This window comes from Bos mutus, chromosome X (assembly GCF_027580195.1).
Source record: "Bos mutus isolate GX-2022 chromosome X, NWIPB_WYAK_1.1, whole genome shotgun sequence".
In the NCBI taxonomy this organism is placed as follows: Eukaryota; Metazoa; Chordata; class Mammalia; order Artiodactyla; family Bovidae; genus Bos; species Bos mutus.
In genome coordinates this window covers 32,458,437-32,486,038 of record NC_091646.1, presented here as the reverse complement: position 1 = coordinate 32,486,038, position 27,602 = coordinate 32,458,437, and the positions used below count along the sequence as shown (strand labels likewise).

General features: G+C 38.0%; 1 protein-coding gene across 1 annotated transcript in view; it reads right to left on the bottom strand.

The window, feature by feature from the left end:
- Window positions 1–4,582: 4,582 nt before the first annotated feature.
- Window positions 4,583–27,602, bottom strand: part of TMLHE (trimethyllysine hydroxylase, epsilon) — a 53,004-nt gene continuing 29,984 nt past the window's right edge. Inside the window, exons 4-8 of the mRNA XM_005900052.3 lie at window positions 23,866–24,145; window positions 19,880–19,999; window positions 10,332–10,568; window positions 7,393–7,531; window positions 4,583–6,603 (exon numbers count right to left, since the gene is read on the bottom strand). Of these exons, the coding sequence (XP_005900114.1) occupies window positions 6,472–6,603; window positions 7,393–7,531; window positions 10,332–10,568; window positions 19,880–19,999; window positions 23,866–24,145 (908 nt within the window). The 3' untranslated portion in view covers window positions 4,583–6,471. The remainder of the gene's footprint in view (window positions 6,604–7,392; window positions 7,532–10,331; window positions 10,569–19,879; window positions 20,000–23,865; window positions 24,146–27,602) is intronic.

The window sequence follows — 27,602 nt, the reverse complement described above, 5'->3', positions numbered from 1 at the left end:
TCTATATCTACATTGTCAGTATATAGAGATATTACATACTACACACTATCTACTTTATAACCATAATTTAGCCTCAGTTCTTAATTGTAATTTTTTCTTTATTTACTTTTAATTGGAGAATTGCTTTACAATGTTGCATTGGCTTCTGCCATACATCAACATGAATCAGCCGTAAGTATACATATGTCCCCTCCCTCTTGATCCTCTGATCGTCCTTCCCACTTCCCACTCCATCTCATCCCTCTAGGTTGTACAGAGCACCAGATCTGAGCTCCCTTTGATATACGGTAAATTTCCACTGGCTATCTGTTTTACATGTGGTAATGTATATATTTCTATGCTACTATCTCAATTCATCCCACCCTCTCCTTTCCCCACTGTGTACACAAGTTTGTTCTCTATGTCTGCATCTCCATTTGTCATTGTTCAGTCAATCAGTGGTGTCCCACTCTTTGCGACCCTATGAACTGCAGCACAACAGGCTTCCCTGTCCTTCACCATATCCTGGAGTTTGTTCCAACTCATGTCCATTGAGTCAGTGATGCCATCCAACCATCTCATCTCTGTCATCCCCTTCTTCTCCTGCCTTCAATCTTTCCCAGCATCAGGGTCTTTTCCAATGAGTCAGATCTTTGCAAAAGGTGGCCAAAACACTGGAGCTTCAGCTTCAGCATCAGTGCTTCCACTGAATATTCAGGGTTCATTTCCTTTAGGATTGACTGGTTGGATCTCCTTGCAGTCCAAGGGACTCTCAAGAGTCTTCTCTAACACCGCAGTTCAATGGCATCAATTCTTCGGTGCTCAGCTTTCTTTATAGTCCAACTCTAACATCCATACATGACTAGTGGAAAAACCATAGACTGACTAGACAGAACTTTGTTGGCAAAGTAATATCTCTGCTTTTTAATACACCATATAGGTTTGTCATAGATTTTCTTCCAAGGAGCAAGAGTCTTTTAATTTCATGGCTGCGCCATGAAAATATAGCAGTCACCATCTGCAATGATTTTGGAGTCCAAGAAAATAAAGCCTGTCACTGTTTCCATTGTTTCCCCATCTATTTGCCATGAAGTGATGGGACTGGCTGCTATGATCTTAGTTTTTTTGAATGAAAAAACTGGAGATCCTCTGTCCCCGCAGCAGGTCACTGCTGACTCATGCTTCTGCAGGAGACCCTCAGACACTCAAAGGCAGTTCTGGCTCAGTCTCTTGTGAGGGTCACTGCTCCTTTCCCTTAGTCCTGGTGCATCTCTATTGCTGCCCTGCAAATAGGCTCATCAGTACCATCTTTCTAGATTCCATATGCATGCATTAATATATAATATTTAGTTTTCTCTTTCTGATTTACTTCATTGTGTAATAGTCTCTAGGTTCATCCATATCATTAGGACTGACTCAAATGTGTTCTTTTTAATGGCTGAGTAATATTCCATTGTATATATGTACCACAACTTCTTTATCCGTTCATTTGTTAATAGACATCTAGGTTGCTTCCATGTCCTAGTTATTGTAAATAGTGCTGCAATTCACATTGAGGTACATGAATCTCTTTCAATTATGGTTCTCAATTTCTAGATAGAATTCTTTGATGCACCAAAGTTTTTGATTTGGATAGTGTCCAATTAATTTTTTTTGTGCTTGTGTTTTTGCTGTCATATTTAAGTAACCATTGCCTAATTCAAAGTCATGGAGATTTACATGTTTTATTACAAGCATTTTATAGTTTCATTTACATTTTCATTTACATTCTTTACATTTCAGTCTGTGATCCATTTAGTGTTAATTTTCTTTTACATAATGTGAGATTAGGGGTCCAAATTAATTCTTTTGTTTATGGATATCCTCTCATCTCACCAGCATTTTTTGAGGAGTTTAGTCATTCCTCCACTGAATGATCTTGGCACCCTTATTGAAAATCAACTATTTACAGACACATGGGATTTATTTTTGATTCGAAATCCTGAAACATTGGCCTATATGACTGCCATTATGCCAGCACCACACTTTTTAGAATTGGTATAGTCTTGTTGGAAGTTCTTAAATTAGGAAGTGTGTGTTCTCCAACTTTGTTCTTCTTTCTCAAGATTGTTTTGGCTATCTGCCTTCCTTGCATTTCCATATGAATTTTAGGATCAGCTTTTCAGTTTTTACAAATAAGCCAGGTTAGATTCTAACAGGCATAGGACTGAATCTGTATATTGCCTGTGGGATTATGGCCATCTTAACAATGTTATATGTTCATCCACTTACATGGGATGGGTTTACATTTCCTTTAGGTCTCTTTCATTTCTTTCAGCAACATTTTGCAGTTCTTAGAGTACAAGACTTGCACATTTTCTGTTAAATTTATTTCTCAGTATTTTATTACTTTTGACAATACTGTAAAATGAATTACTTTCCTAAACTCATTTTTAGTTGTTCATTTCTAGCATATAGAAAGAAGCATAATTGATTATTGCACATTGGTCTTGGATTCTGCAGCTTTGCTGAGCTCATTGCATATTTGAATAGGTTGTTGTGGATTTTTGGTGGATTCTTTATTGTTTTATGTATAAAATAGAGATAGTTTTCCTCATTCCTTTGTAGTCTGGATCCCTTTATTTTTCCTGCCTAATTATCCTGACTAGAGCTTTGAATACAATATTGAATAGAAGTGACAATAACAGACATCCTTGTCTTGTTCCTGATGCTAGAGGGAAGCCATCTACTCTTTTACCATTAAGTATGATGCTATCTTGGAGAAGGCAATGGCACCCCACTCCAGTACTCTTGCCTGGCAAATCCCATGGGCAGAGGAGCCTGGTAGGCTGCAGTCCATGGGGTCGCTAAGAGTCAGACATGACTGAGCGACTTCACTTTCACTTTTCACTTTCATGCATTGGAGAAGGAAATGGCAACCCACTCCAGTGTTCTTGCCTGGAGAATCCCAGGGATGGAGGAGCCTGGTGGGCTGCCATCTATGGGGTCGCACAGAGTTGAACACGACTGAAGCGACTTAGCAGCAGCAGCATGGTGCTATCTGTGACTTCTCCATTAGGTGCTCTCTATTAGGTTGAGGAAATTCCCTTCTATTCCTATTTTGTTGAATTCATTTTTATGAAACGGGTGTTGGATTTTGTTGAATTCATTTTTATGCAACTGGTGTTGGATTTTGTCAAACGCCCTCCTTACCCCCACACACATCTATGAGATGATCATGAGTGCCTTCTCCACATTCTATAAATATGGTATATTACATTGATTTCCATGTGTTGAACCAACATTATATTCACCCAATAAATCTCACTTGATCATCATATATGTGCTGTACTGTGCTTCGTCACTCAGTTGTGCCCAACTTTGTGCAACCCCATGGACTGTAGCCTGTCCAGCTCATAGGTCCATGGGGTTTCTCCAGGCAAGAATACTGGAATGGGTTGCCATGCCCTCCTCCAGGGTATCTTCCCAACCCAAGGATCAAACCCAGGTCTCCCGCATTGCAGGTGGATTCTTTACCGTCTGAACCACCAATTCTGATTCTTTTCTTTCACCACCTGAGAAGTGTCGTGCCAGTTCCTTCTGGCCTCAGTGGTTTCTGATGTGAAATCCATGTAACTCTGTTTTCCTCATACGTGGAAGATATTGTTTCTCTCTTGCTGCTTTCAAGACTTTTTTCTAGGCCTTTAGTTTTCAGAAGTTTGACGGTAGTATATCTTGATGTGGATTTCTTTGGGCTTATTCTATCTAGGATTCACTCAACTTCTTCAATCTGTAGGTTTATGTCTTTTGCCACACAGAAAATTTTCGGCCATTTTTTCTTTGAATACTTTCCAGTCCCACCTTCTTTCTCCTGTCCTCTAGCACACCAATGAGAAAAATCTCAACCCTTTTGTTATATGCCCACAGGTCCCCACGGCTCTGTTTATTTTTTCCCCCACTCATTTGGGTCCCAGCCACATGTTGTGACCAGCCCTGTATGGTTCGTGGTCTTAATGTAGTTCTATTTTCAAAGGCTTTGCAATGCTATTTGGTTTGGATTCTTTCCCATTATAGTTTATTGCAAGATATGGAATATAGTTCCCCGTGCAGTTAGTAAGCTCATATATGGTAGTATGTATCTGTTAATCTCATACTTTCAACTTATTCCTCCTCCCTTTCCCCTTTGGTAACCATAATTTTGTTTTCTATGTAATTCTGTTTCTGTTTTGTAAATAAGCTCTTTTTTTTTTTTTTTTTTAAAGATTCCTCATATAAGTGATATCATATACTTGTTCTGGAGAACAGAAAAATGGAGTCTTTGCCAGTAGAGCAAAGTAGATACTCTACACTATTACCATAATGATTTAGACTAGATGTCTTGTGAGTGGGGGACAGATTGTAACAGATGTGGAGGATTTTATAATTATAGTAAAGGGCTTCCCAGGTGGTAAAGGATCCACCTGCCAGTGCAGGATACATAAGATATGTGAGTTTGTTCTTGGGTCAGGAAGATTCCCTGGAGGAGAGCATGGCAACCTACTCCAGTATTCCTGGAGAACCCCATGGACAGAGGAACCTGGTGGGCTACAGTCCGTGGGGTTGCAAAGACTCAGACACCACTTAGTGACTAAACAACAACAAATACTCTTTAATACATGAACTTAATCATCAATCCTTTGACTTAAGAGGAAAACACTTTTCATGGAAGACCCCTAAGGATTCCTATGTAGTACAATCAAAATGCAGAAATATTTGAGAACATAGTTTTGTGCCCTGGATGGGTCAATAAAATAATGTATAAATTGTTAAATGTGAATTAAGAACTTTCTGTAAACATCAGATTAGGCTCTATTCCCTGTCAGAGAATACTGACTTTGATTTGTGACTTCTATCCTCACTAATAATGCTTTTTTCCTCTTACATACATCCTAGCCTGGATTGTCTTACATCATTCTATAGCAGTCAATGTGGTTATTGTACAACTTCATTTTCAATGAAAGCCAAGAGAAAATAAATCTCACATCTATCCTTCTGTCTCTTTTTCCCTCTCTCTCTCCACATATAAAGGAAAATCATTAAAAATAAATAACAAAGTATACTTAACCCAGCCAAATCTTGGCAGTTGATATGTATAATATTTTAAGACAGAAAAAGAGAGCAGTAGAAATGGAGGAAAATATTGCATCCTAAATTCCTTCAAAAATTAAAATGCAAGTTTGGATAGTAATCTCCACTTACTGTTTTGTGTGCATGTGGGCATGCACATGTATGTGTGTATGTATGTGCATATGTGAATTATCATATGGAACCTCAGAAATCTCTAAAACCTTTGTGCAATTATCCCTCACAGAATTACCAAACTGATGGGTTTGTTCCACAGGAACTATTGTGATTTCTTAGTTTTACTCCTCGAGAGATGATTTAGAAGAGATAATTCTTCTCACAAGATAAAATACTATGTATTCAGTTCCCACCTTATCATTGAGCTTGTGCTATGAAGCAATTCCTACAATATCTATAGTTCTAGGAGACCACAGAGAAAAATTTAAGGTTTCAGTTAAACCAAGGGGTCCCTAACCAGGTGAGGAACCAGGCCACACAGCAGCAGGTGAGCAGTGGGTGAGTGAGCGAAACTTCCTATTTACAGCCTTTGCTCATTGTTGTACTTGAATTGTCTCGAAACCACACACCCCCCACTCCCGCCACCCTGGTCCAGTTCTTGGAAAAACTGTCTTCCATGAAACCAGCCCCTGGTGCCAAAAAGCTTGGGGACTGCTGCTCTGGGCCACTGGTTCTCAAAAGTGTAGTCTAAAGACACCTGGAACAGTCCCTGAGATTCTTTTAGTGGGTCTATGTATTATCAATAAAATATTTTTAATAACAATATTAAGATGATATTGCCTTTTCCATTTAATTATCTAATGAATGTACAGAAGACTTTTCCAGAGGCTATATGACATGTGATAAAGTCATCTCTCTGATGGATGTATGCTTTTTTATTCTTAAATTTTAAATATTTCTAAGTCTTCATATCTAATATAATTAGTAACAATAGATATAACCCACATCTAAGCACCTTTTGGTGTCCTCAATAACGTTTACGTGTTTAGATGTCTTAAGACCAAAAAATGTTGCAAATTTCTGCTCTAGTTAGACTCTGTTATTCCTATAATGCTCTTCTTTCTGACAGATCCTGTTGAAACAAATTTTTACCTAGTGACTATTATTGATTCTCATCAATGTGATGATTATATTTCTGAAGAAGATTGACCAAAATTACATCAAAGGATCTAAAAACCAAACGAGTCCATGTTGTAACTTGGGGAAGAGAGATACCATATGAGATGGCCTATCTCTAAGGTTTTCCTTACTAGAAAAAGGGGAGGCTTTAGTTTCATGTGATGACATGAGACAATTTGAAGTCGGTATTGACATAATATTATTCTGCTGATATGAAATGAAATTCTGATAGCCAGGGTGTCAGGTATGTTCATAATCTCAATGCCATCAATTTTAAGCCTGAAGGCCCAAGAGACGAGCAGTGTTTAATACATCATCCCTTGTTAAATAGCAGCCACAGAGTTGGCGGTAGCCTGTGAAGGATTCCCTGCCATGTAGGACACGCCAGTTGTCTATAAATAGTACCTGTGAATGGGGGAAAAAAAAAGAGAAAGGAAAAATACTCAGAACAAACACAGAACATAGGAATCATAAATCAGAAGAGATCATTTAAAATAAAAACTTTAGGTTGTTCTCTGATTACATTAAATGAGATTTTTTTTTTCTTTTAAGTAAACATTTGACTCCAGTACTCTTGCCTAGAAAATTCCATGGATGGAGGAGCCTGGTGGGCTATAGTCTATGGAGTCACAAAGAGTCAGACACGACTGAGTGGCTTCACTTTCTTTCTTTCTTTAAACATTTGACAACTAGGAAGTGCATAGCTCTGTATTAGGCTAAATGGAAATAACAAAGGCAACAGTAGGTAACAGGCCCTGTATCTGAGGAGGTTATATTTCTTGAGTAATTATTCTTTTATCAAAGCAAACCAGATCATTGGTTTCTTTTGTTCTTTTCTTTTAATTCTCTCTCTCTCTCAAAGAGTTAAACTGTTTCACTGTCTTACACTAAGCTAGAAATATTCTTTATCCAGAGGAAATATGAAGAGCAAAAAAAAAAAAAAAAAAAGGAATCATGAAGCCAGATGGACTCTTAGGGACTATCAAGTTCAACTCCTTCATCATACAAATAGAATCATTGATGGGTAGATACTCGGGGGAGCCTGCTTCTGGGTCATTCGGTAAGTAAGTGGTAGGACTAGGGCCAATACCCAGGACTCTCTTCTTTTTTTTCCTTTGTAACGTTTTGACTCACATATTCCATAAGTCCTCACTCTTCACTGCTTAAGTGACATCTATTGAGCTTGGCACCCACCTTGCCAGGCTTGAGTTTGACCCAAAACTCATTCTCAGGCCTCCTCAACTCTCTGGTTAGAGTCCGGTGTGCTGTATACCAACGATGGACAACATCATAAGGTACAGTATTTATGACAGCCCGGTCATAGTTGTTGTACCTAAGGTGAAATTGTGAGAAAGAAAGATTTTCCCCAAAACATGTTAAAACATCTGTTGCTGATGGGGCAATTTTATATAAGGCTTTCCCTATATTCATTAGTTGTCCCATGATGATGTGGCAATAATAAGCTAATGTTCTCTCAAGACTATATGATTTTAGAGAAGAGTTCCATTGCCTGTTGACCATATTTTTTTTCCTTTGAAAAATCTGAGGGTAGGGGATAGAAGAAAGTTCTAGCTGGTTTCTACTATCTTAGAATATTATGTTTTGTTTGTTTTAATATATTTTTGGGCCATGCCACATGGTATGTCTCTCACCTCATCCAAGGATAACTGTTATACCATCATGACTTCTGTAATCACAGGTTAGTTTGCTTATTTATAAAACTTTATATAAATGGAATACTATAGTATGTACTCTTTTGTGTCTGGCTTCTTTCATTTAATGTTATATTTATAAGATTTATCATTATTGTACCACATGTAAATAGTTCATCCTTCATGTTGAACAGAATTTTATTGTGGGACTATACCACAATGTATTCATCCATTCAAGGTTTCCCTTGTGGCTCAGCTAATAAAGAATCTGCCTGCAGTGTGGGAGACCTGGGTTCGATCCCTGGGTTGGGAAGATCCTCTGGAGAAGGGAACGGCTACCCACTCCAGTATTCTGGCCTGGAGAATTCCATGGGCCCTATAGTCCATGGGATCACAAAGAGTTGGACACAACTGAGGGACTTTTGGACATGACTGAGGGACTTTCACCCATTCATCCATTCTATTGACAGATGTGTAAGTAATTTCCAGTTTGTAACTATTACAAATAGTGCTGGAGGTTCTGGTCCATGATAGAAACAAATCTAGTTACACAGAGAACAATTCCCTATGAAAGAAATCTGGAAACTGAGTAACTCCTACATATTGGTGAATGAGAAATAAAAAACATATCAAAATGGATAGGAAAGGCTGAGACAACTCAATAATGAAAAGACAATCCAGTGAAAAAGTGGGCAAAAATCTAACTAGTTACTTAGCAAAAGAAGATATATGAATGGCCAATATGCACATGGAAATAAGCTCAACATCATCAGTCACCAAAAAATACACAGTAGAACACCAAGGAGATATCCAATATAATGGCTATAATTAATGACTGAAAACACCAAGTATTAGCAAGGATGTGGAGAAGCTACAACTTTTGTACATTGTTGACAACTGTAAAATGGAACACATTAGTAGTTGCTAATGAAACTAAAAAGTCACGTACTCTATGATCCAGTGGTTCCACTCTTAGGTATTTATATGTGTGAAATGAAAACACATATCTACAACGATAGTTTTACATGAACATTGATGGCAGCTTTATTCATAATAATCCCAAACAGGAAACAGCCCAGGTGTTTATTCATAAAAGAATGGATTTGTTCCAGGATGTGAATTTCTAGAACAGGCAAAACAAATCTATGGTGGTAAAAAATAAAAACAGATGTTTCCTCTGTGTGTGTGTGTAGGGTTGGGCTGAAAAGGGGTATAAAGGTACTTTCTGTAGTGATGGTAATAGTCTATATCTTGATAGGCATTTGGGTTACATAGGTGTATGCAGTTCTAAAAACTCAGCAAGTGTATATTCAGTATTTATACCAACATTGTATGTATATACATTGTATGTATATTTTATATCAAAATTAAACATCTGTAAACAAATAGTGAATGTTAGACTTAAAGTTATAAATGTTGAAGTATATTGGGAGACATATACCTTCAATGTTCTGTGCAATGTATCAAAAATAAGATTAATTTATAAACAGAAGGATAGAAACATAGATATATAGGTAATAAAGCAAGTATGTGCTGTGCTGTGTTTAGTCGCTCAGTCATGTTCGACTCTTTGCAACCCCATGGACTGTAGCCTGCCAGGTTCCTCTGTCCATGGGGATTCTCCAGGCAAGAATACTGGAGTGGGTAGCCTATCCCTCCTCTAGGGGATCTTCCCCGCCCAGGAATCAAGCTGGGGTCTCCTGCACTGCAGGTGGATTCTTTACCAGCTGAGCTACCAGGGAAGCCCAAAGCAAGTATAGTAATATCTTAATGGTAGAATCTCGGTGGTAGGTATACAAGTTTTCCTTGTAAATGCTTTCAACTTTTTTGTATTTAAAAGTTTCATAATAAAATGTTGGGGAAAATATTGAGCACCTACTCATTGTTCTAGGCAATTGAGATACAAGAAATGATGGAGGGAGAGTTTTCCAGTGGGCGCTTATCCCAGGGAAGTGATTTAGGATTTATGTAGTTCCTACTACAATACAGGGGCAACAATTTATTTTTATCTTCATAATTGTGTGTGAAGGAGCAGGCTTGAAATGAGTGGAGATGACAAGTTCAGTTTTGGATATGATGTGCTTTATGACTGTATAAGATACTAGGTGGCAATATACACAGGTCAGGAGAAATGCATAAATCTGGACAAGAGTCAAATGTGGTTATCATGCCTTTAGGCACCCTAGCTGCTTGATCACTGAGCACAATTTAATAACTGGCTTTTTTTTTGTTTTGTTTTAAAAGTGTTTTCATTTTTAAATGCCATGTGAAATATCTACCCCTCCAATCTAGTGTTCCTTGGCTGTTGGCCTATTTATTATTCCATGGGAATTTTAATAAGAATAGAAATTGTACTAATAAAAAGCTATGGAATACCAATATTAAAATGTGACAGATATAGGATCTTAGGAATTTTCATTACATTAGAAAACTAATATCTGGCAAATATATTACATTGAGGGATAGTTCTTTGGTACTCACCTGATCAAATAGAGCTCTTTATTCCATGGGTAGATATTTAAGACTGGCCCAACCCCAATCATGTGGTTTTGACATTCTCCAACATTTTCAATATATTCATGCTTCAATGGCACTTTACTGAGGAGTTCAAATTCCTCAGGTGCCTTTTGAAGTACTTGTTCTGCTGCATAGAATCCATCAACTAGCAGTGTCCTGCCACCTGTTCCTTCATGCTTAAGACAGTGAAACACTTGAATGCTAAAGAAAGGAAAAATTAAATTACTCTGTTCAGTGGAGAAAAGAGAATACATAAAACTTTTAGAAAAAAATATATAAAATGATTACTGATTCTACTTGTGTCATTTTCTTTTCATTAAGAAATAAATCTCATTTCCCAATTGTCTTCCAGTTGTACTTTTTTGTGTACTTTGCCATATTAATGTCACTAAGGTTTCCTTCTAAACATATTTAACATGTACTGAAACCTGTATGTGTCAGACTTGGGCAATACAGGTATGAATAAGATATAGTCTCTCTTTTAAAGAAGCCCATAGTCTATCTAGAAGAATGAACCAAGTAAGTACAGATAAAATATGATAGGCACTATAATAAAGTTGTATACAAGACAGTGGAGCCACAAAAAGAGGAAATTATTGTAGTGGAATGTTGTATAGATAAATTTTTTGAGATGTGGATGAGAACGATTTTGCTTAGTTTTAAAGAATGAGCAAGGCTTGGGCTGGAATGAGATTGAGGTGAGGAGAGGGCATTTCAGGCAGGAAAAAGGTATGACCAAACATATCAATGTAGAACAGCAAGGTATATTCAAGGAAGAGAGTGATAAGTTTCTGTTGGCTTAGCACAGAGAATCACAGGATTTTAAACTAAGATGCAAGATTAACTGGTGAGAAGCAAGATGACAAAAACATGAAAAACAACATGGATAACTGAAACTGGAGAGAAAAATACTGAGAACTTGAGCTTATAGAAAAGAGGACACATCTAAGAAATAAATGATTAGATGTGGAGGATGAAGAATAGGCAAAAATCTAGAATGACTGTAGGTTTTTCCCCTGGGCAACTTGACAAGTAATAATGCCCATTTGCCAAGAGAATGAGGCAGATGCATAATTCGATGGTAATAAGGGGCTGTGAAGGGTTGAGGAAGTCGTTCAGTTTAGGGACATTTTGAAATAATTAAGTTACATATGACTGAAAAATTAATAGGAAAAGGCAAGTCAATTATTAATGGACTGGAAACCTAAAGTAATAATTTCCAATTAACAAGGGAAAAATAAAATCAATAGTAATTTAGGGAAAAAAACAAAAATAAGGAAAAGTAAACAACGAAGTAAAATAAGTGATAAACATAAATAAAGGTAGAAGGAATAAAATCAAGGAGAATATAGGGTAAATATAATTAAAATGAATAAGGTCAGTCCTGGCTATGTTGAGCTTTCTGCAAAATTTCTAGGTTAGGATTATTTAGTAAGTGGAAGATGTTTATCTTAGAAGAGAGGTAGATTTTGTAGCTGTCTGTGAAGTGAAGTGAAGTCACTCAGTCGTGTCTGACTCTTTGCGACCCCATGGACTGTAGCCCACCAGGCTCCTCCGTCCATGGGTTTTCCAGGCAAGAGTACTGGAGTGAGTTGCTGTTTCCTTCTTCAGGAGATCTTCCTGATCCAGGGATTGAACCCGGGTCTCCTGCATTTTAGGCAAATGCTTTACTGTCTGAGCCACCAGGGAAGTCCTGTCTGTAGCTATCTGTAGGTGATGGCTAAAGCCAAGAGCACAGCAGTCATTTGGAGAGATAATTTCAAGCGAGAGAAGAAGGAGAAGGAGAAAATTTTGAGGAACAACAATATTTATGACACAGATAAAAGAAAATAAGACAGCATAGGAGACTGAGGAAAACTGACTATAGATGTAGAAGGAAAACTAGAAAAGAAAGGCTATTCAAGAAGAGGTAGAGGTTAATGGCCCCAGGATTCAAATGAGATAAAGACTGAAAGGTACACACTGGAGATGGCAATAAGTTACTTGCTGGTGACTTTGGACAGAGTAATTTTAATTGAGAGGGGGTTGGATAAACTAGCTGACTATGGGTTTGAAGAGTGAATAAGAAGTGAGAATGAAAAGATACCAAATGTAGATAATTATTTTAATAAGTCTAGCTGTGAGGGTGAGTAATAAGGTGGGGCTGTAAGTAGAGGAAGACAGAGTCAAAGGAAGTGTACAAAAATAGAGATTTAAGAACTGAGAAGTTGATAGGCAGGAGAAATCCCCAAGGAGGTTGGAAAGAATGAGATCCTGAGCAAAGGTAACTTTAGAAAGCATAAGGCATAAAACGATGATGATGATGACGACAAAGGCTAAAATGATAAGAATAATAACCAGCATTTATTGAACACCTCATATGTTCCAGAAAGTATCCAAGTGCTTTAAATATATCATGTAACTTAATCCCTGTGTGTGTGCTAAGCCACTTCAGTGGTGTCTGACTCTTTGTGACGCCATGGGCTGTAGCCTGCCAGGCTTCCCTATCTATGGGATTCTCCAGGCAAGAATACTGGAGTGGGTTGCCATTCTTTCCTCCAGAGAATCTTCCCGACCCAGGGATCGAACCCATGGCTCTTACGTCTCCGGCACTGGCAGGTGAGTTTTTTATCACTAGGGCCACCTGGAAGCCCAAGTTAATCCCTAAGCAATACTAATTGGCAGGTTTTATTACTAGTTCCATTCTACAGATGAAAAAAACTGAGGTACTGAGAAGTTCTTTTCCAAGATCACAAAGCTAATGTATATTTCAGCTGGGATGCAAATCCAGGTCTGGTTGATGCCATAGCCTGAACTCAACCACTCTCACTGTACTGCTAATGCCTTGGCTCTCCCCATTGACTAGAAAGGGTTAAATTAAAGGCACAGCTAACTGTGTATCTACAGTAGTGGTCAGAGAGAAAAGAGCTAGTCAATATTTGGACCTCAACACCTGTCCAACTGTTTCTCATCCCATTTCCTCATATTCTTCTTTCTGTGTCCCAGAGAATGAGAATGCAGGGCTGTGGGTGGTTTTGTATATTGATGACATTGAGCCAGACATCTAAAACACGTTTTATTCTACCTTTTCTGAAGCAAACATTCTTAGGTTCCAATCCTCAAAGGAAATCGGAGTAACTACAATCAACTGGATATTATCATCCTCTAGTATTGTCTTTATGAATTCATGCGTGTGTGTGTGCTAAGTCATTTCAGTCATGTCTGACTCTGTGCAACCCCATGGACTGTTGCCCACCAGGCTCCTCTGTCCATGGGGTTTTCCAGGCAGGAATACTGGAGTGGGTTGCCATGATCTCCTCCAAGGCATCTTCCCAACCCAGGGATTGAACTTGTATCTCTTATGTCTCCTACATTGGCAGGTGCATTCTTTACCACTAGTGCCACCTGGAAAGCCCTTATGAATTCATACTTATGCACGTTTTACTCATATATTTGTGCCTTGGGTTCATTATCTATATGTCGAAGATCAACAAACAACAGCAATAGCAGTAACAAAATAACCACAGAGGTCCCTCTAATAAGTGGCAAATGGTAGGAAAGTTAAGTATGGTATCTATCACATCAAGTAATTACCATTTCTTCTCTGTGATGAGAAAGATCTAGTCTCTGTTAGCTACTAGTGGTGATCATACTGCAGTACATAACTATCAAATCAACACAAGTACACCTCATATTTACAAAATGTTATACATCAATTATATCTCAATAAACATGGATAAAAAGTATGGCATATATTATCTTTGGCTCAATAGCTACTAAGTCCACACAAGAAGGTTATTTTTTGACCAAGAAGAAATAAAGAAGAGTCAATGTATAGTGAATAATGCAACAAATGAGATCAAAAACACTCTGGGAACTAACAGTAGAATAACGGAGGCAGAAGATAGGATAAACGAGGTAAAAAATAGAATGGTAGAAATAAATGAAGCAGAGAGGAAAAAAGAAAAAAAGAATTAAAAGGAATGAGGACAACCTCAGAGACCTCTGTGACAATGTTAAACGCCCCAACGTTCAAATCATAGGAGTCCCAGATGAAGACAAAAAGAAAAACCATGAGAAAATAATTGAGGAGATAATAGTTGAAAACTTCCCTAAAATGGGGAAGGAAATAGTCACCCAAGTCCAAGAAACCCAGAGAGTCCCAAACAGGATAAACCCAAGGCGAAACACCCCAAGACACATACTAATCAAATTAACAAAGATCAAACACAAAGAACACATATTAAAAGCAGCAAGGGAAAAACAACAAATAACACACAAGGGGATTCCCATAAGGATAAGAGCTGATCTTTCAATAGAAACTCTTGAGGACAGAAGGGAATGGCAAGACATACTTAAAGTGATGAAAGAGAAAAATCTACAACCCAGATTACTGTACCCAGCAAGGATCTCATTCAAATATGAAGGAGAAATCAAAAGCTTTACAGACAAGCAAAAGCTGAGAGAATTCAGCACCACCAAACCAGCTCTCCAACAAATGTTAAAGGATCTTCTCTAGACAGGAAACACAGAAAGGGTTTATAAACTTGAAATCAAAACAACAAAGTAAATGGCAACGGGATCATACTTATCAATAATTGCCTTAAATGTAAATGGGTTGAATGCCCCAACCAAAAGACAAAGACTGGATGAATGGACACAAAAACAAGACCCCTATATATGCTGTCTACAAGAGACCCACCTCAAAACAAGGGACATACACAGACTGAAAGTGAAAGGCTGGAAAAAGATATTCCACACAAATAGAGACCAAAAGAAATCAGGAGTAGCAATACTCATATCAGATAAGATAGACTTTAAAATAAAGGCCATGAAAAGAGACAAAGAAGGACACTACATAATGATCAAAGGATCAATACAATAAGATACAGCAATTAAAATATATATGCACCCAACATAGGAGCACCAATGAATGTGTAGGGCAAATGCTAACAAGTATGAAAGGGGAAATTAACAGTAACACAATGATAGTGGGAGACTTTAATACCCCACTCACACCTATGGATAGATCAACTAAACAGAAAATTAACAAGGAAACACAAACTTTAAATGATACAATAGACCAGTTAAACCTAATTGATATCTATAGGACATTTCACCCCAAAACAATGAATTTCACCTTTCTCTCAAGTGCACATGGAACCTTCTCCAGGATAGATCACATCCTGGGCCATCAACCTAGCCTTGGTAAATTCAAAAAAATTGAAATCATTCCAAGCATCTTTTCTGACCACAGTGCAGTAAGATAGATGTCAATTACAGGACAAAAACTATTAAAAATTCCAACACATGGAGGCTGAACCACACGCTGCTCAATAACCAACAAATCACAGAAGAAATCAAAAAAGAAATCAAAATATGCATAGAAACGATTGAAAATGAAAACACAACAACCCGAAATGTATGGGGCACTGTAAAAGCAGTGCTAAGGGGAAGGTTCATAGCAATACAAGCTTACCTCGAGAAACAAGAAAAAAGTCAAATAAATAACTCTACACCTAAAGCAACTAGAAAAGGAAGAAATGAAGAACCCCAGGGTTAGTAGGAGGAAAGAAATCTTAAAAAGTAGGGCAGAAATAAATGCAAAAGAAACAAAAGAGACCATAGCAAAAATCAACAAAGCCAAAAGCTGGTTCTTTGAGAAGATAAATAAAATTGACAAACCATTAGTCAGACTCATCAAGAAACAAAGGAGAAGAATCAAATCAAAATTAGAAATGGAAATGGAGAGATCACAGCAGACAATACAGAAATACAAAGGATCATAAGAGACTACTATCAGCAACTATATGCCAATAAAATGGGCAACGTGGAAGAAATGGACATATTCTTAGAAAAGTACAACTTTCCAAAACTGAACCAAGGAGAAATGGAAAATCTTAACAGACCCATCACAAGCACAGAAATTGAAACTGTAATCAGAAATCTTCCAGCAAACAAAAGTCCAGGACCCAAGCCTTCACAGCTGAATTCTACCACAAATTTAGAGAAGAGCTAAGACCTATCCTACTCAAACTCTTCCAGAAAATTGCAGAGGAAGGTAAACTTCCAAACTCATTCTATGAGGCTACCATCACCCTAATACCAAAACCAGACAAAGATGCCACCAAAACAAAACTACAGGCCAGTGTCACTGATGAACATATATGCAAAAATCCTTAACAAAATTCTAGCAAACAGAATCAACAACGTATTAAAAGATCATACATCATGACCAAGTGGGCTTTATCCCAGGGATGCAAGGATTCTTCAATATCTGCCCATAAAGCAATCAACATAATATACCACATTAACAAATTGAAAGATAAAAACCATATGATTATCTCAATAGATGCAGAGAAAGCCTTTGACAAAATTCAACATCCATTTATGATAAAAAAACCCTCCAGAAAGCAGGAATAAAAGGAACATAGCTCAACATAATAAAAGCTATATATGACAAACCCACAGCAAACATTATCCACAATGGTGAAAAATTGACAGCATTTCCCCTAAAGTCAGGAACAAGACAAGGGTGCCCATTCTCACCACTACTACTCAACAGAATTTTGGAAGTTTTGGCCACAGCAATCAGAGCAGAAAAAGAAATAAAAGGAATCCAGGTTGGAAAGGAAGAAGTAAAACTCTCACTCTTTACAGATGGCATGAACCTCTACATAGATAACCCTGAAGACTCCACCAGAAAATTACTAGACCTAATCAATGAATATAGTAAAGTTGCAGGATATAACATTAACACAGAGAAATCCCTTGCATTCCTATACCCTAACGATGAGAAAACAGAAAGAGAAATTAAGGAAACAATTCCATTCACCATTGCAACAAAAAGAATTAAATAGTTAGGAACATATCTACCTAAAGAAACAAAAGACCTATATATAGAAAACTATAAAACACTGATGAAAGAAAGCAAAGAGGACACAAATAGATGGAGAAATATACCATGTTCATGGATTGGAAGAATCAATATAGTGAAAATGAGTATACTACCCAAAGCAATCTATAGATTCAATGCAATCCCTATCAAGCTGCCAACGGTATTTCTCACAGAACTAAAACAAATAATCTCACAATTTGTATGGAAATACAAAAAACCTGGAATAGCCAAAGCAATCTTGAGAAAGAAGAATGGAACTGGAGGAATCAACCTGCCTGACTTCAGGCTCTACTACAAAGCTACAGTCATCAAGACAGTATGGTACTGGCACAAAGACAGAAATATAGATCAATGGAACAAAATACAAAGCCCAGAGATAAATCCATGCACCTATGGACACCTTATCTTCGACAAAGGAGGCAAGAATATACAATGGAGAAAAGACAATCTCTTTAACAAGTGGTGCTGGGGAAACTGGTCAACCTCTTGTAAAAGAATGAAACTAGAACACTTTCTAACACCATACACAAAAATAAACTCAAAATGGGTTACAGATCTAAACATAAGACCAGAAACTATAAAAATCCTAGAGGAAAACATAAGCAAAACACTCTCTCCGACATAAACCACAGCAGGATCCTCTATGACCCACCTCCCAGAGTAATGGAAATAAAGCAAAAATAAACAAATGGGACCTAGTTCAACTTAAAACCTTTTGCACAACAAAGGAAACTATAAGCAAGGTGAAAAGACAGCCTTCAGAATGGGAGAAAATAATAGCAAATGAAGCAACTGACAAGGAATTAATAATCTCAAAATATACAAGGAACTCCTGTAGCTCAATTCCAGAAAAATGAGCGACCCAATCAAAAAAATGGGCCAAAGAACTAAACAGACATTTCTCCAAAGAAGACATACAGATGGCTAACAAACACATGAAAAGATGCTCAACATCACTCATTATCAGAGAAATGCAAATCAAAACCACAATGAGGTGCCATTTCACACAAGTCAGAATGGCTGCTATCCAAAAGTCTACAAGCAATAAGTGCTGGAGAGGGTGTGGAGAAAAGGATCTCTCTACACTGTTGGTGGAAGTGGAAACTAGTACAGCCACTATGGAGAATAGTGTGGAGATTCCTTAAAAACTGGAAATAGAACTGCCTTATGGCCCAGCAATCCCACTGTTCAGCATACACACTGAGGAAACCAGAATTGAAAGAGACACGTGTACCCCAATGTTCATCACAGCTCTGTTTATAATAGCCAGGACATGGAAGCAACCTAGATGTCCATCAGCAGATGAATGGTTAAGAAGAAAGCTGTGGTACATATACACAATGGAATATTACTCAGCCATTAAAAAGAATACCTTTGAATCAGTTCTAATGAGGTGGATGAAACTGGAGCCTATTATACAGAGAGAAGTAAGCCAGAAAGAAAAACACCAATATGGTATACTAACACACATGTATCGAATTTAGAAAGATGGTAACAATAACCCTATATGTGAGACAGCAAAAGAGACACAGATGTATAAAACAGTCTTTTGGACTCTGTGGGAGAGGGCGAGGGTGGGATGATTTGGGAGAATGGCATGGAAACTTGCATATTATCGTATGTGACACGAATTGCCAGTCCAGGTTCGATGCATGGGACAGGGTGCTCGGGGCTGGTGCACTGGGATGACCCAGAGGGATGGGATGGGGAGGGAGATGGGAGGGGGGTCCAGGATGGGGAATACATGTACACTGTGGCAGATTCATGTCAATGTATGGCAAAACCACTACAATGTTTTAAAGTAGTTAGCCTCCAATTAAAATGAATGAATTTATTTGAAAAAGGTTATTTTTCATTCACTTTTTCCCTCCAACTTCTTGTAAATTGGATTCAAATTCCTCTTAATACCATACCCAAAGCAGCTATGTTTAGACTCTTTACCCCTTTGCAATATAATTGCAAGGAGATCCTGCAAATGCAAGGAAATCCAACCAGTCTATCCTAAAGGAATCAGTCCTGAATATTCATTGGAAAGACTGAGGCTGAAGCTGAAACTCCAATACTTTGGCCACCTGACGCGAAGAGCTGACTAATTTGAAAAGACCCTGATGCTGGAGAAGACTGAAGGCAGGAGGAGAAGGGGACGACAGAGGATGAGATAGTTGGATGGCATCACAGACTCAATGGACATGAGTTTGAGTAAACTCCGGGAATTGGTGATGGACAGGGAGGCCTGGAATGCTGCACTCCATGGGATCACAAAGAGTCAGACAAGACTGAGTGACTGAACTGAACTGAACTTGCAATATCATAACTAAATATGAAAAACTGTACAAATTCCCAAACCAACAGTTAATCAATACATTTTTTGTAAATTATTTGCAATCACTTTGATAAAAATGTAAATTAAACAAAATTAAGATCCATTAATGTAGTAAGGTAGATTTTCAATCATTTAAAAAATTTTTATTCCTATGAGACTTTAAAAATGATATTTCTAAGGAGAAAAGAGATAATTATGTAAGTAAGCAGCAGCAAGTATGATGTTGATTCAAATAAAACAGAAAATGATTAAGAAAGTATTCAAGACCATCACATTTAATGATCTCACTTTGGAAAATTCTAATCCACCTACCCACAGGGCTCTTGAAAATAGGTGGTGTCAGTGTGCCGATCCAGAGCTAGCTTGGTGTATGCAGTGTCACCTCTGGAGAAGTCTGAAGTGAAAAACCACATCCTTCCATAGATGGTTTCTCTGTCAAATGTAGCATAGGAAGACCTTTTAGCTATTTGAAATTTTCATTCTTGTAATTCAAGACTCTTTACAATACTTTTTTTTATTTACAAATAAAAATATAATTTTTTTTTTTGGTCCAGATATCCAACTATAAAGTAAAGAAATCAGTTGAACTCATCACCCATCTTAATGAGCCCACCACTGAGTAATATTCTAGGAAGCTGCGGGGAATTAGTGGAAGGATAATGTAGACAGAAAATAGGGAACCATCTCACTCTGTTTATGTGCCTGCTTTGAACAGCTTTCAGGTTCACATTTCTGTCCTGCACTCACCTTCCTCACATAGAAAAAGATGTTTTTGGGTAGCTGCTTTTAGAACTGATTAATGTAGATCTTCAGCCACCTTTTAGACATGGAAGAATAAAAAAAAGAGAAAAGAATAGTTTATATTAGCAAGTATTTAGTGAGACTTGCTGTATCACTGTATCTCTCCTTGAGATATAGACATCATAGGTAAATGACCCAGCATACTATCTGCTACACAATGAGCTATATCTGCTTTTTATGAAATAAAAGGAAAATATTAACTATGACAAAGTCAGTTTATGTATCATGTAGTACTACAGAAGATAAACCTATATACTACCTAGAAATGCAATGGAAAAAACTTTGTACTTAAGATCAGAAAACCTGAGCTCTTTTGAATTCCAGTTCTACTGCTTACTAGCACAGCAATTCTGGTCCAGGCACTTAACATATCTGATCCTCAAGTGCCTCATCAGTAGAACAGGAGATAAAATACACGCTTATCAGGACTACTATACTAAACAATTGAAATCATTGATGTGAATATGTTGGTTAAATGCTGTACAGTATCAGTTCAGTTCAGTCGCTCAGTTGTGTCTGACTCTTTGTGACCCCATGAATCGCAGCAAGCCAGGCCTCCCTGTCCATCACCAACTCCTGGAGTTCACTCAAACTCATGTCCATCGAGTCAGTGATGCCATCCAGCCATCTCATCCTCTGTCGTCCCCTTCTCCTCCTGCCCCCAATCCCTCCCAGCATCAGGGTCTTTTCCAGTGAGTCAATTCTTCGCATGATATGGCCAAAGTATTGCAGTTTCAGCTTTAACATCAGTTCTTCCAATGAGCACCCAGGACTGATCTCCTTTAGAATGGACTGGTTGGATCTCCTTGCAGTCCAAGGGACTCTCAAGAGTCTTCTCCAACACCACAGTTCAAAAGCATCAATTCTCCCTCTCCCAAAGAGTCCATAAGACTGATCTATACATCAGTGTCTCTTTTGCTGTCTCGTGCACAGGGATGCTTGGGGCTGGTGCACTGGAACGACCCTGAGGGAGGGTATAGGAGGGAGGAGGGAGGAGGGTTCAGGATGGGGAACACAGGTATACCTGTGGTGGATTCATTTCGATATTTGGCAAAACTAATACAATATTGTAAAGTTTAAAAATAAAATAAAATTTAAAAAAATAAAGCATAAATTCTTTGGCGCTCAGCTTTCTTCACAGTCCAACTCTCACATCCAAACATGACCACTGGAAAAACCATAGCCTTGACTAGACAGACCTTTGTTGGCAAAGTAATGTCTCTGCTTTTTCATATGCTATCTAGGTTGGTCATAACTTTCCTTCCAAGGAGTAAGAGTCTTTTAATTTCATGGCTGCAATCACCATCTGCAGCGATATTGGAGCCCCCCAAAAATAAAGTCTGACACTGTTTCCACTGTTTCCCCATCTATTTCCCATAAAGTGATGGGACCAGATGCCATGATCTTAGTTTTCTAAATGTTGAGCTTTAAGCCAACTTTTCCACTCTCCTCTTTTAATTTCATCAAGAGGCTTTTTAGTTCCTCTTCACTTTCTGCCATAAGGGTGGTGTCATCTGCATATCTGAGGTTATTGATATTTCTCCCGGCAATCTTGATTCCAGCTTGTGCTTCTTCCAGCCTAGCGTTTCTCATGATGTACTTACTCAGCATATAAGTTAAATAAGCAGGGTGACAATATACAGACTTGCTGTACTCCTTTTCCTATTTGGAACCAGTCTGTTGTTCCATGTCCAGTTCTAACTGTTGCTTCCTGACCTGCATATAGGTTTCTCAAGAGGCAGGTCAGGTGGTCTGGTATTCCCATCTTTCAGAATTTTCCACAGTTTATTGTGATCCACACAGTCAAAGGCTTTGGCATAGTCAATAAAGCAGAAATAGATGTTTTTCTGGAACTCTCTTACTTTTTCAATGATCCAGCGGATGTTGGCAATTTGATTTCTGGTTCCTCTGCCTTTTCTAAAACCAGCTTGAACATCTGGAAGTTCACAGTTCACGTATTGCTGAAGCCAGGCTTGGAGACTTTTGAGCATTACTTTACTAGCATGTGAGATGAGTGCAATTGTTAGGTCCATACCATTTCTGTCCTTTATCGAGCACATCTTTTCAGGAAATGTTCCCTTGGTATCTCTAATTTTCTTGAAGAGATCTCTAGTCTTTCCCATTCTGTTGTTTTCCTTTATTTCCTTGCATTGATTGCTGAGGAAGGCTTTCTTACCTCTCCTTGCTATTCTTTGGAACTCTGCATTCAGATGCTTATATCTTTCCTTTTCTCCTTTGCTTTTCACTTCTCTTCTTTTCACAGCTATTTGTAAGGCCTCCCCAGACAGCTATTTTGCTTTTTTTTCCTTTTCCATGGGGATGGTCTTGATCCCTGTCTCCTGTACAATGTCACGAACCTCCGTCTATAGTTCATCAGGCACTCTATCAGATCTAGTCCCTTAAATCTATTTCTCACTTTCACTGTGTAATCATAAGGGATTTGATTTAGGTCATACCTGAATGGTCTAGTGGTTTTCCCCACTTTCTTCAATTTAAGTCTGAATTTGGCAATAAGGAGTTCATGATCTGAACCACAGTCAGCTCCGAGTCTTGTTTTTGCTGACTGTATAGAGCTTCTCCATCTCTGGCTGCAAAGAATATAATCAATCTGATTTCAGTGTTGACCATCTGGTGATGTCCATGTGTAGAGTCTTCTCTTGTGTTGTTGGAAGAGGGTGTTTGCTATGAACAGTGCGTTCTCTTCACAAAACTCTATTTGCTTTGCCCTGCTTCATTCCGTATTCCAAGGCCAAATTTGCCTATTACCCCAGGTGTTCCTTGACTTCCTATTTTGCATTCCAGTCCCCTATAATGAAAAGGACATCTTTTTTGGGTGTTAGTTCTAAAAGGCCTTGTAGGTCTTCATAGAATGGTTCAACTTCACCTTCTTTAGCGTTACTGGTTGGGGCATAGGTTTGGATTACTGTGATACTGAATGGTTTGCCTTGGAAGCGAACAGAGATTATTCAGTTGTTTTTGAGATTGCATCCAAGTACTGCATTTTGGACTCATTATTATTAACAACCAGTGTCTGAATCAAGCCTTAGGAATAATAGGTCAAAAGTAGATATCTTTAGATAACATCTTATTCAATCCTTTTACTGGTCAGATGGGAAAATAGAGGTAACAGGGACAGTGAATGTGGGTAGGAATGTATGTTTATCCAACTGCTTGATGGGAGAACTGAGACTACAGTCTGGTTCTCTTTATTCAAAGTTAGTGCTCTTTCTAGTGTACAATGAATGACTCTTACTTTGAGCGTCACTGGGCTTGAGAAAAGACAACAACTTTGAAGTCATCATATTTGAAGTCAACATGTAAGTGTCTTTAGAGATTAGAAATCTGGGCTTCAAATAAAGCACTATAAATGGTAATCTCCTTATTCAGGCCACAGAATATTCTGGTAAAACAAGGGTGACCATACCTGTCATATTATTTTACTCATATTCATGCTCTGGAAATTAACTTCTGCACATATAAGAAAACTAATGACTCACCTGATCAAGCTGATCCTTTCTGCCAGCTTCTCTGTGTGTTTCTGAGTAGGAGGGACATTTTCCACAAAAGCAATTCCATAGAGCAGAAAGTTCTGCAGAAAGTTCTTCAGTCCCTCCTTGGTTTCTAAGAACGTCTGGAAATCTACAGCTGGAACTTGGGCTTGCTGGTAGATTTCAGCATTCCATAAGATTCTAGGCTGGATGACCTTTTGTTTCTGCCCTTCATAGCTGTTTTTCATGAGCCAATCCAAATCATATCTAGTCACATGACCATCTGGCCCTTTTTAGGAAAAATAAAAGGTATTAAAAATAATAATTATATATACTGCCAATAATTTACTGGTTAAGAATATTATTTTCAGCAACCAGTTACCCAGTATGGTATTGTTTATGGGGTTTCCCAGGTAGCACTAGTGGTAAAGAAACTGTGCCAATGCAGGAGACATAAAAGATGCAGGTTCGATTCCTGGGTCGGGAAGATCCCCTAGAGGAGTGCATGGCAACCCACTCCAGTATTCTTGCCTGGAGAATCCTATGGACAGAGGAGCCTGGTGGGCTACAGTACATGGAGTCACAAAGAGTCAGACATGACTGAAGCGACTTAGCACACATGCAAATATGTATTGTTTATGAGACCAAATTCAAATGAACGCCTAGAATGTTCCTGAGACAGAAATATTTGTCAGTTGAGTAGTATAAATTAATAAGTGAATGAATGAACAAATAAATCTTCCCAGCAGGTAAATAAGTTTATGAAACTTAGCTACATAGTAAAGGGCCTCGATCTCCCTCTTATAAATGAATTAGGTCAGTTTGGTCTAATGATATGATATCAGTACAACATGATAACTTCACCCGCTGCTCTACAAAAAGTCAAAAAGCCAGCTCCTAAAATGTCTTAGAAAATATTCAGGATAAGCAAATGAGTAAGCAAAGGATACAGCAAGAGGAGTGAAAGGCTATCCTGACATTTTCTCTCTCCTTTTCTTTCTACCTCTCTGTCTGTTTCTCTCTTTCAAATTTCTATACCATTATAGTAAAAGTATCATAAAGAATTTGGAAAGCATAAAAAAGTATGAGGAAATGAAAAGGTCAGATATACTTATTCGATTATCTAGATGAAACCACTATCCACAGCTTGCAATCATCCCTTCTAGTTTTTTGTATGCATACTTTTACTTTACATAACATATTGTGAAAATATGTATTAGTTTGCACCCTACCTCTGTCACTTAAATTCTAAGAATAATTTTATCATTAAAAAATTAAGGCTTCAAAAAGTTAATTTCTATAATTTTCAGAATATGGACTACCAAGATTTACCTAAGCAGTCTGTTCTCCTGGGGCATGTAGTTGTATTTTTGGAAAGTTTCCCTATTATTTAATAGTGATCATCCTTGTCCATTTTTCTGATAATTTTCTTAAAATAGACACACAGAAGGTAGAATTGTTAAATCCAAAGACACAAACGTTTAAAAGTCTTGATACATATAACTAGATTACTTTCTAGAAAGTCTACCGATTTTCATCCCCACCAACAATATATGCATATATGCATGCCCATCAAAATTGAGTATTCTTATTTTTTAAACATATATTTTTCTAATTTGGTAAATAAAACTCATCTTATTATAATAAATTTAAGTTATTTAAGGTGAAGAAGAACATTTGTTAGACATCTATATTTTTTACATGCAAGGGTTACCAAACTGAGCTAGTAGCCAAACCTGCCCAGAATTGTTTTTCTAACATCTGCTGTGTAGTATGTATTTTCTATAGCTGTTTCTACCCTACTACCAAAGAACTGAATCGTTGTGCAGAGACAGTGTTTCAAAAAAGATTAAAAATCTTTACTATCTGGCCCTTTAGAAAATGTTTCCTCACTTGTGGTTTAATGATCGTTCACTTCTTTCTCACATTTTTCTATTGGAACACTAATAGCACTATACACATGCACACACACACACACACATATAATCATATATATTACAAATATTTTGCAAAGTCAGTTTTTTTTTAAACCTTTCTTTGGTATGCTTTCTTTCTTTTTTTAAAAGCTGTTATAGTCCAGTTAAGGTTTATTACAGTTAAAGGATACAGATTGAAATCAACAAAGGGAAAAGGTACATAGGGCTGAGTCCAGAAAAAACCAGGCACAAGTTTCTAGGTGTCCTCTTCTAGTATCAGTTCAGTTTAGTTGCTCAGTCGTGGCCGACTCTTTGCAACCCCATGGACTGCAACATGCCAGGTTTCCCTGTCCATCACGAAATACCAGAGCTTACTCAAACTCATGTCCATTGAGTCAGTGATGCCATCCAACCATCTCATCCTCTGTCATTCCCTTCTCCTCCTGCCCTCAATCTTTTGAACATCAAGTTCTTATTCACTGAGTTGGTTCTTTGCCTCAGGTGGCCAAAGCATTGGAGTTTCAGCTTCAGCATTGATCCTTCCAATGAATATTCAGGACTGATTTCCTTTAGGATTGACTGGTTGGATCTCCTTGCAGTCCAAGGGACTCTCAAGAGTGTCCTCCAACACTGCAGTTAAAGCATCAATTCTTCGATGCTCAGCTTGCTTTATAGTCCAACTCTCACATTCATACACAACTACTGGAAAACCATAGCTTTGACTAGACGAATCATTTTTTAAAATATAAATTTATTTATTTTTAGTAGGAGGGTAATTACTTTAAAATATTGTAGTGGTTTTGCCATACATTGACATGAATCCGCCACGGGTGTACATGTCTTCCCCATCCTGAACCCCCCTCCCCCTCCCTCCCCATCACATCCCTCTGGGTCATCCCAGTGCACCAGCCCCGAGCACCCTGTCCCATGCATCGAACCTGGACTGGCAATTCGTGTCACATACGATAATATGCAAGTTTCCATGCCATTCTCCCAAATCATCCCACCCTCGCCCTCTCCCACAGAGTCCAAAAGACTGTTTTATACATCTGTGTCTCTTTTGCTGTCTCACATATAGGGTTATCGTTACCATCTTTCTAAATTCGATACATGTGTGTTAGTATACCATATTGGTGTTTTTCTTTCTGGCTTACTTCTCTCTGTATAATAGGCTCCAGTTTCATCCACCTCATTAGAACTGATTCAAAGGTATTCTTTTTAATGGCTGAGTAATATTCCATTGTGTATATGTACCACAGCTTTCTTAACCATTCATCTGCTGATGGACATCTAGGTTGCTTCCATGTCCTGGCTATTATAAACAGAGCTGTGATGAACATTGGGGTACACGTGTCTCTTTCAATTCTGGTTTCCTCAGTGTGTATGCTGAACAGTGGGATTGCTGGGCCATAAGGCAGTTCTATTTCCAGTTTTTTAAGGAATCTCCACACTATTCTCCATAGTGGCTGTACTAGTTTCCACTTCCACCAACAGTGTAAGAGAGATCCCTTTTCTCCACACCCTCTCCAGCACTTATTGCTTGTAGACTTTTGGATAGCAGCCATTCTGACTTGTGTGAAATGGCACCTCATTGTGGTTTTGATTTGCATTTCTCTGATAATGAGTGATGTTGAGCATCTTTTCATGTGTTTGTTAGCCATCTGTATGTCTTCTTTGGAGAAATGTCTGTTTAGTTCTTTGGCCCATTTTTTGATTGGGTCGCTCATTTTTCTGGAATTGAGCTACAGGAGTTCCTTGTATATTTTTGAGATTAATTCCTTGTCAGTTGCTTCATTTGCTATTATTTTCTCCCATTCTGAAGGCTGTCTT